General features: G+C 37.1%; 1 protein-coding gene across 1 annotated transcript in view; it reads right to left on the bottom strand.

The window, feature by feature from the left end:
- EVI5 (ecotropic viral integration site 5) overlaps positions 1-13,397 on the bottom strand; it is a 369,934-nt gene that overhangs the window by 188,206 nt on the left and 168,331 nt on the right. The window contains exons 6-9 of the mRNA XM_006882417.1: positions 11,429-11,554; positions 4,726-4,869; positions 3,356-3,445; positions 3,160-3,257 (exon numbers count right to left, since the gene is read on the bottom strand). Coding sequence (XP_006882479.1) covers positions 3,160-3,257; positions 3,356-3,445; positions 4,726-4,869; positions 11,429-11,554 — 458 coding nt within the window. The remainder of the gene's footprint in view (positions 1-3,159; positions 3,258-3,355; positions 3,446-4,725; positions 4,870-11,428; positions 11,555-13,397) is intronic.

Raw genomic sequence — 13,397 nt, 5'->3', positions numbered from 1 at the left:
AGGATGAAGCCAGGCTGCTCCTTGGAGTCAAGGATTCTAAAGCTTCATCTGACATACTTTGGGCATGTTGCAAGGACAGACCAGACCTTGGAGAGGGACATCATGTTTGGGAAAGTGGAGGGACAGTGCAAAAGAGGGAGACCCTTGATGAGATGGATCGATTGGGGTGGTGGGAGTAAGTGTGTTGGAGACAGTGAGATAGATCAGGATAGATTAGGGTTTAGGCCTCTTGTAGATAGGGTTGCTATGAGTCACAAGTGACTCAACGGCACATAACAATAACAACATTATAGAAGCAGTCAAGGCTCTTTAGAAACAAACTGCTTATTCCAGAGAAAATACAGAGTAACCTGGAATATCTTATGCCATTAAATTAAGGAAATTCTTAAGGAATCATGGGCACAACTAAAAAGAACACGGTAGCAAGCTTTTTTTTAAAATTTTTTTTTTGTGTGTGTGTGTGTGTGAGTGTACCATCAAATCAGATCTGACTGGTACAGGAGGAGATTGTTCCTCCTTTTCCTGGCAGAGCATCTGGTGGATTCGAACCGTGTGCCTGTGGGATTGTAGTTGCAGCTCCTTCCCACTAGGCCACCAGAGGTCCCCAACAGTAGCAAGCTTTAAGGAGTTCACAGTGGACAAATCAAGGATAGCTTGATAGCAATGGATAATAACCTGGTGATTAATACATGGACATACATTGACGAAAGTTGTAAATAAATGAGGAAAAGAGAAAGTTTTCTTTACAGTAGAATTCTAACTAATAAGGAAGGATGATATTTAGAAGGTGAACAGTAACACTAGAGAGGTACACACTCCTTACAACAACTAATCACATAAGGACAGTATTTATCCAGGGATTGTTGATCCCACCCAGTAAGATGAAATTTTTACATAATATTAAAAAAAGTTTCCTCATATATATTTTAAAGTTATTTTAAATTTATTCCACCAAAAGTTTATGCAGTTGCAAAATAACTAATTTATGTATGCATTATAATTTTTGTAGATCTCATTTAATTTATGAAAATATTTAATCTACTTTAAAACCTAAATGGCATATTCTCAGGGGCCTGGCTAACTTGTAAAGCAAGATTAGCACTGCATTATAAAACCAGCAGGACTGACTCCATCTTGACTAGAACATCTGCTTGGCAGTAAACAACTCTAGGAAGCAGGATGCTAATGAATAGGGAGTGACCAAAGGTCTCCAGATTTGAAGAATGTGATGCTCTTAATCCTCTTTAATAAAACTCTTTATTCTTCTAAGCACACAATAAGGCATTCAGGAAGATATCTTTGTTTTGTGTTGAGGTCTGGGAATGACCTGACAGTCAACATCTCAGACAGATAAGAGAGAATGCGATTACCCCTGCAGGGATGCTTCTAAAACCTATATAAGCCTTTTCCAAAATAATAAAATTGCAATTCGTCATCAGTGAATAGTCTCTCTGTGTCTTCATTTCATTCTCGTCCCTTCTCTCGGCAGAACTGTTTTGATATAATGGGGCTGGACCCCATTAGCAAATTCAATAATTCTTTAATTTACCACTCAAAATATACTTATTTTGTCATTAAATTCTGCCTTCATTTTTAAAATTAAATAAAAATGTAAATGCTTGCCCGTGATGAGCACTACGAAATTTGTAGAATCATGACTGATTTGCCAGTCTTGCTTTCTTTAGGGACACTCCTTCAGAAGCAGTGTGCTCTGAAGTTTTTCCCTTTTGTTTGGTGTCCCAGAATTGTTCATATATCAAAGTATCGTACCATAGGAAGATGTGCAGTGGGTGACAGATTTGTCTTCATTTTACAGTATGAGATGGAAATTTGTGACAGAAAAGGTAGAAAAGAGAACCAAGAAATCTCTACCATAAGAATGTTATAGAAGATAAATTTTTAGGGAAAGAACAGACAAAATTTAATCTAATTACCATGCTCTAAAATAGTTTCCTAACTCCCAGCAGACTCTGTACTCCAGCTTAAAGACATAAGAATTAGGTATTGCTCTCACATATTACATTAACAACCTATGCAACTGGTATTTTTCAGACTGCAACAAGCTCTTTTCTGTTCTACAACCCTCTAGACCACAAGGAGCTCACATTTTCTTCAAAGCCAGATCTAAGTCTTGATTTGTTACATACTCAAGTGTGGTTTTTAGTAGAAAGGGTGCATCTTGTCTTTTAATATTGACAAATTACTACCATAACAAACACACATAAGCAAATCAGTAAGACATAATCAATTTGATAAGCAATGTACTAGAAAATGGAAGAAAAAGGAAATAGTCAATAAATATAAGCTGTACTACTTCATGTTCCCACTGGCAATGAATAAAATTTCTATCTTCAGCAATCCTTCTTATTTTCTAGATAATTACCATTCTAATAGGGGCGATGTGTTCTCTCATTGTTTTGACTGGAATTTCCCTCATGACACTAAGAATCTTCTCATGTATCTAGTGCCCATTTGCATGTCTTCTCTGGTGAAATGTTTACTCAAGCTCCTTATCCAGTTTTTTGGTAGTTATTTTTTGTTCTTGAGATCCATCCATCCTGGACATTTAACCCATATCTAGCTCCCTAAAAGTATCTCCCTTCCTGTAGATTGTGTCTTCATTTTATTGATGAAGTCCTTTGATGAACTGTTGTTGTGTGCTGTTGACTCAGAACCAACTCACAGCTGACCACCCAGTGAGCTTTGAGAGGCAGTAAACTGCATGGGAGTAGACTGCCCACAATTTTTTTTTCCCAAAAAGTCCAGTCTATGTATTTTGCCTTTTATTGCTAGCACAGAGATTGTTGGACTCTAGGTCCTGAAGTGCTGCTCCTATGTTTTGTTTTGAGGGCTTTATTATTTTACCAGTGATTATACTGTGGTTGTATTACATGGTCTTCAATCTATTCTGAGTTAATTTTTATATGGTGTAAGGAATAGATCTACTTCATTCTTTTGCAGGTGGAATCCCCCTCATCCCAACAATAGTTACTGAAAAGACGATTCTCTTCTCACTAGATATAAACTTAACATCCTTAACACGAATCACTTGGTCAAAGGCATACGAGTTTATGTTAGGACTCTCAATTATATTGTGCTTGACTATCACTTAAGCAACACCACACTATGGAGAGATTATTTTATCTTTTCAATACTTACTTTTTCATTTTTTTTGAGTTGTATTTGACTTGATAAGCTGCCTGGATTAATCTGTCTGTACCACCATCAAACTGATGTGGAATGACCTTCTGAAAGTGCTAAGGTACAATAAAACAAAGTATGACTATTTATTGTCTATTATTAACTGGTTTGAAGTAAAAACTAAAGACATTTGAGAAATCATGAACTGACTTACCTGCAACATCCCTTCCATATCAAGTTGCATTAGCTCTGCCTGATTCATTTGAAGAAGGGCTAATCCTACTCGAAACACTATTTCTAAGCCCTGAAAACAAATGATAGAAAGCTAAATTTGCCTTACTTTTCTCATAGGGAAAAAAATATCATTTAAAACAACATATGGTAAACACACAGAAGTCTCATCTAAGGATCAGCAAACATCCTCCATAAAGAGTCAGATAGTAAGTACCTGAGGTTTTACAGGCCATATGATACACAAAACAACTCGATTCTGCTGTTAATGTCCCAAAGCAGACACAGACAACACATAAACTCAAAGAATGGCTGTGCTCCAAGAAAATTTTATTTACAAAAACAGATGGCAAGACAGATTTGGCACATAAACTAATCAGCCAACTCCATCAAACCTAACCCAATTCCATTCACTGCTGTTGGTTTGAAAACAATTAGATAATATAATTTAATCTACCCAAAATGTAATTAAGAACAGTGACAATGGGTTCCAAGAAAAGAGACATAGATCATTACTATGTGTCACTGACAATTATAAAATTACTACCTTGAATGTATTCAGAGAATAAAAGTAGCTTAATCTTACTGATTTGAGTATTCTTACTTATTGCCTTGGGTAAAAGATGCACTAAAACAGTAATTATTATAAGACAAATTCTATCTTTCACTAACTCTTCCTTTGAACTCAAAAAATTCACTGTCACTGAGTCCATGCTGACTCACAGCAATCCTCCACAAGGTTTCAGAGGATGTAAACCTTAACATAGCAGACTGTCCTTTTTCCACCTGAAGTTCTGCTGGTGCATTTGTACAATCAAAGCCTTCTGGTTTGCAGTACAAAATGCTTTGGATGCTTCCACCAGTAACAGTAAGTACTACAGAGGCTTGATTAAGAGTGAAGAGTGTGGGCTGCAGAATTTGGCTACCTGCCTTCATCCTAATCTGGTATTCACAGACAAGCTATGAAAGTTTCTCTAAGCTTCAGTAGTTTCTTCATCTATTCTCTATCAAATAAGGATAACAGTGCTTAACCTAATAGGGTTGTTATATGCGTTCAGTTAAACTGTTCCTATGAATAGCTTATCATAAGACACATTTATTTCCCTTGATATTTTCTACATTGTGTTCCTGTAATTAACCCAATGATCTCCTTATTTAGCTCCTTCCACTGTTTCCCCCTTTGTTGTTGTTGTTGTTGTTAGCTGCTCTTGAGTGAATTTCCAAAGATCAGAGTAGAACTGCTCCACAGGGCTTTCACGATGAGCCTTGTCAGTCTCTTCCAAGGTACCCAGGGTGGGACTTACGTGCCAACCTTTCAGGATATATGGGCATGTACTTGACTTATTAGCTTACCTCAGACATAAAGATATCAAATATCCTTGTTGCAATTGGTAGTGGAAAAGTTGTAAGAAAAATAGTTAGAAACCAGGATGATGCATACATTGAAGTATGAAAACTCTGAGACTGAAAATGTACAAAGAGCTCTGGAAGATGTTCCTAGAGAGAAGAGAAATCATTAAGACATAAAATTAATTCTTTTAAACTAGATCACTGTATAAACACCAGACTATCCTTTGTTGTTGTGTAAGGCCGGGTTGGAACTGACCCAAAGCTGACCCTCTGCCAGGTTTTCAGAGGCAGTTAATCAAAAAGGAGGAGCTTGCCCATTCTTCTCCTGTGAAGTAGCTGGTAGATTAGAACTGCATGCCTTCAAGACTGCAGTGCAGCTTCTTGCCACTAAGGGACCAGAGCTTCCCATACTAGGCACACAAAAAAACAGGCATTACATTGAAAAGCTGAGATGCAGAAACTGATTCATTCAGAATTATGGATACCGGCAGGGAAGGGAAGAAGGAAAGAAGAAATATGGAATTGGAATTTTGACTGCATTAATAATGTGATTTATTAATAAAAAAGAAATCATGAAGCAAATAAAACCTTTACATTTGTTTAATTTTGAGGTCTGTCATCCATCCTGTTTGAAAACTGTAACACTGTACGAAATGCAATGTTGAATACTTCAGGTATTATCTATCAGTAACTGCCTATCCTTTCCTTCCTACTTTCTCATTAAAAAAAAAAAAAAAAAAAGATGCTTTAGCAATTTCAGTAGTTAAAACCATAATAACTAAAGTACCTAAAGCCATAACAGTAAGAGTTAAAGTTGATAAACATTAGTCTCCTATTTCAGAAAAAGGGTGAAATGAAACTAAAGGTCATCTTGAGCTCTACTTTAGCTTTTTCTTTAAAATGCAAAACATTTCATTTACTACCTTCCCTCTACTAGACACAGAAAAAGACTGCCTACTGTTGTTGATACTGTCAGGTTATTATCAAGACAGTTCTAAATCAAGACTGACATCATATGGCAAAGAAGACACAGCCTCGTCCTGCACCATTTTCATAGTCACTGGTGTGCTTGAGCCTACTGCTGCAGCTACTGTGCGAATCCATCTTGAAGAGAGTGCCTCCTTTTCACAGACATTCAACTTTACCTAGTACAATGTCCTTCTCCACGAACTAATACCTCCTGGTAATATGTCCAAGGTATGGGAGATTAGTCTTGTCATCCCCACTTCTCAGCAACATTCTGGCTGTAACTTCTAAGACACATTTGTTTGTTCTTCTGGCAGGCCTGAGAAAACCTTCTAAAAATTGATACTGAAGATACTGCCAGAAGTAATCTTTAGACAAATAATAGATAAGACTACGAAACAAAAGTTGCATACATGAAGAATGTAAATCTTATCAGGGAGGTGGAGAAAGGAAAATGAGCATGAATCAATGAAAACCAATCTCTATGTAAACCTTCACTAAAATAAATTTTAAAAAATAATGTGATTATTAGAACAAATAACTATATGAGACCAAATGGGCAACACTTGCCAAAAATCAAAGATGAAAATAGGGAGAGAGCCAACCCATTTCAGCAGCTGCAACCAATGGCACAGAACAGTCTGTGTATGAACTATATTTTATCCCATGGACTGCCAAAAGAATAATACACATGTATTAAAGGAACTGCAGCCAGAATGCTCCTTGCAGGCAAAGTTTCATCTCATATTTTAGGCATGTTGCTAGGAGACAGACATGACACCTGGAAAGGTGGAGGATCAGTGGAAGAGAGGAAAACCCTCAACACAATTGACTGACATAGTGACTACAGCAATGGACTCAAGTGTGGCAGCGATGATGAGGAAGACACAGGATAGGGCAAGGTTCAGATCTGTTGTTCACAGGGTTACTATGAATCATACCCAATAATGACCTATTTTTTCCTTTTACAAACAGTTTTTTATTCTGATTTTGAGTAAAAATTTACAAAGCAACATAGTTTTCCCTCCAAACATAATTTGTGTATAAACTATTAATTGGGGGAGGGGTTTGTGCGGGGAGAAGGGTGCAACAATGAATGAATGGAATCCCAAAATCTCTGTAGATGTTCACTGAAATGAAAAATAAACCTAAATTTAAAAAAAACAAAACAAAAAACTATTAATTGGAAAACTAATTTGCCATGGTCTTTTTGATTACTTGCTACTCATGTAAAGTTGGACAATAAGAATGCCTTTGAGCTGTGTGGTATCGGAGAAGAGTACTGAATATCCCATGGATAGAAGAGGGGAAAAACAAACCTTAAATAAGTCCGTCTTGTAAAAAGTGAAACTAGCATGTTCCTTGGGGCAAGTGTGGAGAAGCTTCATGTTACATACTCTTAATATGTTAGGAGGGGCAATCCTTGGAATGGGATATCATACTTGGAAAGGGGGAGAGTTAGCATAGGAGATGAAGACCATCAAAAAGATACAATGGCATGGTGAATATAACAGAGACGAAGTGGTGATTATAATAAGTGGTGACATAGTGATTATAATAAGAGGGGACGTGGTGAATATAATCAGAGATGATGATGGTACAAGAGAAGGCCAGGCTCAGATCTGTTATTTATAGAGTTGCTGTGAGTCATAGTCAACTTGATGACATATAACAACAACAAATTGATATGTAAATCTTTTCCTAACTGCAATAAAATGTAAAAAATAGTAATACAAGAAAAACAAATTTGAAAAAGCACATATTACTGTTGGTTATATTTTTCAGGTGGAAAAAATTCCTAAAAATGGTGCTCTCTCATGCCTGCTGAATCATCAATGTAATTTTTAAATTCTGTGCATATAGCTGAAATGAAAGTAGATTAAATACATCATTATATTATAGAGTTATACAGTAAACCTATTTTACATAAAAATTAAACTAAGAAGGTAAAATATTTCAAAAAGTTGTTTGGGGTTTTTTTCCCCACTTTATTTTTATTCCCCCACTATTACTCAGTCTCAAGACTCAGTCTTAAACCAGCAACATAAAAAGGGTAAGAGAGAGGCTGTAAAAGGATTACGAAAGAAAGAGGATGGAAATAAATTTATATCAATGTCATAAACTCATGAACCCTGTAAGAAAATTTAAGACACTCCAGCAGAATAAAAAACTATACCATATAATTATATGTATAACTATAATAGGTAAGAAGATCTATATACTTAGAAAATGGAACTATGTTTGTTATAAAAGCATATAGTTTGGATATGAAAATGAGATCCACAATCCAAACCAACCTGCAAATAGTTCATAATTTTTAAGAGTAACTGTGTTCATACTGTTGTTGTCAGATGCCACCAAGTTAACTGTGACTCACAACAACACTGTGAACAACGTATCTGAACTCTGCCTTATCCTATGCCATCCTTATCACCTTATATATATTCCAGTCTATGGTTACAGTCATTGTGTCAATCCATCTAATCTGGGAGTCTTCCACTTTTCCCAGTATCTCTCTGCAAGGACTTCCCCCTAATAACATACCCAAAGTATGTTGTTGTTGTTATGTGATGTTGAGTCGCTTGCAACTCATAGCGACCCTATGTACAACAGCTCTGAACACTGCTCTGTCCCGTGCCAATCGCATTGTCTTCAACACACTCATTCTGATTGCCCCAGTCACTGAATCAATCAACCTCCCAGAGGGCTACCCCTCCTGCGCCTGCCCTCCACCCTCCCAAGCATGATGTCCTTCTCCAAGGACCGGTCTCTCCTTACAACATGACCAAAGTATGTTAGATGAAGCCTCGGAATCCTTGCCTCCAAGGAGCCAGACGGTTTAACCCTCTCCAGGATGAATCTGTTTGTTTTCTTAGCAGTCCATGGTACCCTCAACACTCTTCTCCAACACCAAAGCTCAAAAGCATCAATTCTCCTTCTATCCTCCCTGGTCATTGTCCAGCTCTCTGACATATAGCAAGTGATTGCAAACACCATCGCCTGTACCAGACGCACCTTAGTCTCCAGAGACTCTTCAGTACTTTAGAGAGGTCCCTAACAGCAGACTTTCCCATCACAACACGTCTTTTAATTTCCTGGCTGCTGGTGCAGAGAGAGATGAGATTTCACCCTCTTTGCCTCTAAGAAACATTATAGTTTGACTTTCTTCAAGAAAGACATTCTTTTTGTAGTCTATGAGATATTTGTTACTTTTTTTCCAAAACCACAATTTAAAGGCATCTATTTTCTCATCTTTATTCTTTGTCCAACTTTCAAATGTACAAGGAATCAATTTATTGGGGAAGGGAGAAGGGAAGGAGCAGGAGAAAAATGTGCAACAATGAATGAATGAAAAATAGAAAGGCAATACCATGGCTCTGATCAGGAGCACCTTAAATCTAGATTGACATCCTTGCTCTTTAGCAATCTGGAGAGGTCCATAACAGTGTATTTTCCAAATGTAACATGTCTTTTGATTTCTTGATAGCTGTTATCATGGATGTTGATTGTGGATCTCAGTAAGACAAAATTCTTGGCAAATTCAGTCTTTTCTCCATCTATCATGATGTTGTCTATAGGTACAAAAGCGAAGATTTTTGTTTTCTTGATATCGAGATGAAATCCGTATCAAAGGCTGTAGTCTATGATCCTCTGCAGCAAGTGTTTCAAGTCCTCTTCTTTTTCAGCAAGTCAGGTTGTATCTTCTGCATAATAGTCTGTTAATGAGTCTTCCTCCAATCCTGATGACACATTCTTCTTCATATACTCCAGATGCTTGAATTATCTGTTCAATATACAGATTAAACAGATACACAGAAAGGATACTACTCTGATGTGTATCTTTCCTGATTTTAGAGCATGCAGTGTTCCCTTCTTCAATTGGAACAATGGTTTCTTGGTGTAGGTATAGGTTTTGCATGACCACAAGTAAGAGTACTGGGATCCCTATTCTTCTCAATGTTAGTCATAATTTGTTAGAGACCACACAGCCAAACTCCTTTGCAGAGTTAAAAAAGACCAACATATTTCCATTATTCTCTCTGCTTTCAGCCAAGATCCATCTAACACCAGCAATGATATCACAGCTTCTTCCGAATCCAGCTCGAATTTCTGGTAGTTCATTATCAATGTAATATTCTTCTAGTCATTTTAAAACAATCGTCAAGATTTTACTTGCATGTGATATGGTATCATTCAAAAATTCCCTTCCAAAAAACTTTTCCATTCAGAAAACTCAGTTGAATCACTTTGTAGAATGGGAACAAATATGGATTTCTTCCTGTGAATTGGCCAGGTAGCTAAATTGCAAATTTTTTTATACACTGGAGCACATCCAGGACTACATCTCTTAAAACATGTCAGTAGGAATTCCTTCAATTTATAGGGCTTAATTTTTTGCCAATTCCTTCGGTGCAACTTAAACATTTTTCTTCATTTTCATTAGTTCTTGCTCATATGCTACTTCCTTAAGTGCATTAGCGTTTTGGTACAGTGATTGTGTATTTCTTGCACCTTCTTTTGATGTTTCCTACATCTTATGCATAAAATCTATCAGTATTGCAACCAAGGTTTAAATTTGTTCTCAGTTCTTTGTTTCAGAAATGCTGAGTGAATTCTTCTATTTTGGTTTTCCAGGTCTAGAACTTGGCACATTTCTTTATAATTCTTTCTTTTGTCTCTGAATTGCTCTTTAACATCTGTTCATCATCTCTTTTACTTCGGTATTTCTGTGTTTTGGCTCTCTATATTCTAGTGTATTTTTCTGTCCCTTCTGAAGATTTTTATGTTCTAGTGGATAAAGTTTGTCCACGGAATTTTCAAAACAAACACATATTACATATTATACAGATGACACCACCTTGCTTGCTCAAAGTGAGGAGGACTTTAAGCACTTGCTGCAGAAGATCATAGACTACAGTTTTCAATATTGATTACATCTCAATATCAAGAAAAAAATTTCTCACCACTGGACCAATGAAAACATAATGACATATGGCGAAGAGACTGAAACTGTCAATAAATTCATCTTACTTGCATCAACAATCACAACACATAGTACCAGCAGTCAGAAGATCAAGAGATGAATTGCTCTGGGAAAATCCACAGTCAAGGACCTCTACAAATTACTGAGGAGCAATGATGACAGTTTCAAAATTAAGATGTGCCAGAATGCTCCTTGGAAGTAAAGATGAAAAAGCTTCCCATCCGATAACAAGGACATCATGCTTGGATGGTCAGCAAAAGAGAGGAAACCCTTCAATCAGATGGGCTGATATGGTGACTGCTGCAATGAGCTTGAGTATGTCAGAGCTGATGAGAATGGCACAGGATAGGACAGGGTGCAGATCTGTTGTTCATACTGTCACTATAAATCATACTTGACTCAAGGCACATAACAACAACAATAATAAGTAGATAAGGAACTGTGCTGCCAACTCAGAGGCAGTTGATTCAAATACATCTAATACTCCACAGGATAATTACAAGCAATCTCTTCCTTTGTGATTTACAGCCTTTGAAAACCCAATGGAAAGAAAGGGTCAGCTAAGAGTCAGTTCTAACTTGATGGCACCTAAAAACAACTATATGCTAAGCAACTATAAAATAATCATATAACTAAAATACTGATTTTCCAATTTTTTAAATGCTCTTCACATTGAATTTGCTTGGCTGTCACTCAAATTAAGGTGGAAAAAAATACATATATGGACAATATAATTTGTTAACAATATGAATTTACCTGTATCATGCATTCAAACTGGTACATACAAAGGCCCAATTCTGCCATACTTGGTTTAAAAAGTTCACGTAGTCTATAATCTTGCATTAATTTAACAAACACACAGAATGCTTCTTCTTCTGGCATCTACATTTGGAAGGAAAGAAAATTAAGGCAGTACAGTTTAATGTTCCATATTTATCTAAATAAAGTTCAAAACAGCCAAATTTTATTTAAAACAAATATCCAATCAACATAAACAATGTTATGAGTAGTCATATGATGTAACTCTATCATCAACTATATAGATAAATTTTACAACCATTTAGACTTCCTCACAGGTCTCATTCATTAATTCAATTAATAAAACAGTATTCCTTTAGAGCCTGATAACTCTTCTGAGTACTTAACAATAAGCAAAATAAACACAATCTCCACCCTCAAAGGCGCTCTGGCATTTTCTGGTGGGGGGAGATACTCAATAAATCAATTAATATGCATCCAAGAGGTAGGTATATAAGTGCTTTGGAAATAAAAGTAAAGTAACAAGAAATGCTGGTGGAACTTTGCTATTTATGTAGAAGTTTAAAACGATCCATTGATATGGTGGCATTTAAATAGAATTCTGCATGGTTCAAATTAGGAAAGGAGTGTGTCAGGGATGCATCTTGGTTCTATACCTTGTCAATCTATATGTGAACAAATTATTCAAAACTTTATGAGTAAGAATGTGGAATCAGGATTGTGTTGTGTAGATGATACTACCTTGCTTGCTGAAACTGAAGAAGACCTGAAGAGTTTGCTGCAGGTTAAGGACTGCAATCTTCAATATGGATTGAAGTTCAATATCAAGATTTTCACCATTGGGCCAATTAGCAGCACCATGATAGAGAGGAGATTGAGACTGTTAACAATTTTAGTTTGCTCTGTTCCACAATCAACACTCTTGCCATCAGCAGTCAGGAACTGCATTGGGGAAATCAGCTATCAGGAACCTCATGAGAGTACAAAAGAGTAACAATGTCAGTCTAGAGACTAAGTTGTGCTTGATTCAGGCCATGGTCTCTGCAATTATTTTCTATACATCAAAGAGCCAGACAATGAATAAAGATGACAAGAAAAATTGATGCCTCTGAGTTGTAGTACTAGAGAAGATTATTGAACACACCATGGACTGCCAAGAGAACAAACAAGTTTGTCCTGGAGAGGTTGAACCCAAGTTTCCTTGCCTCCAAGGATTTGGAAGCTCTGTTTCTCATATTTTGGGCATGTTGCCAGAAAGGACCAGTCCTTGGAGAAGGACATCATGCTTGAAAGGGTGAAGAAACAGTGCAGGAGAGGAAAACCCTGTATGACAGACCCAGTAACTAGTGTAATGAGGGAAGGTGTGCTGGAGACAGTGGCAGGCCCTGGCTCAGGATAAGGCAGGTTTCAGAGCTATTGTACACAGGGTTGTTATGAGTCACAGGCTACTCCACAGCATGTAACAAGTAGAATTCTGTAGGAAGTTAAGGTAGCGAACCATTCAAGGTATCTGAAGAAGCAGTGTCTTGAAAGAAAGAACTGTAAAACATCCTTGATACTTGGTATGCTAAAATACCAAATAGTTGCTACTGCTATGTGCTGTTGAGTAAGAACCAACTCACAGTTGAGCCTCTGGCCTGATTTGACCATGGTCTTTCCAATAACTTCCTACACATCTAAGAGCTGGACCATGAGTAAGGATGACAGAAGAAGAATTGATGCCTTGAGTTATGGTACTGGAGAAGAGAACTGAACATCCCATAGACCACCAAAAGAACAAACATGTGTCTTGGACAAAATAGAGTGCTCCTTAGAGGCAAAAATGACAGTTTGGAGCATGTTGCTAGGAAAAGCAGGTTATTACTTAAAGAGGGACACCATAGGGGAGCTCTGGTAGCCTAGTGGCAAGGAGCTGCAATTACAATCCCAGAGGCGCAGGGTTCGAATCCACCAGATGCTCTGCCGG

The sequence above is a fragment of the Elephantulus edwardii genome, unplaced genomic scaffold (assembly GCF_000299155.1).
Source record: "Elephantulus edwardii isolate Elephantulus edwardi_28Jun2011 unplaced genomic scaffold, EleEdw1.0 scaffold00020, whole genome shotgun sequence".
Lineage (NCBI taxonomy): Eukaryota > Metazoa > Chordata > Mammalia > Macroscelidea > Macroscelididae > Elephantulus > Elephantulus edwardii.
The sequence above is the reverse complement of the archived record's forward strand: the minus strand, read 5'-3'. Positions and strand labels throughout refer to the sequence as shown.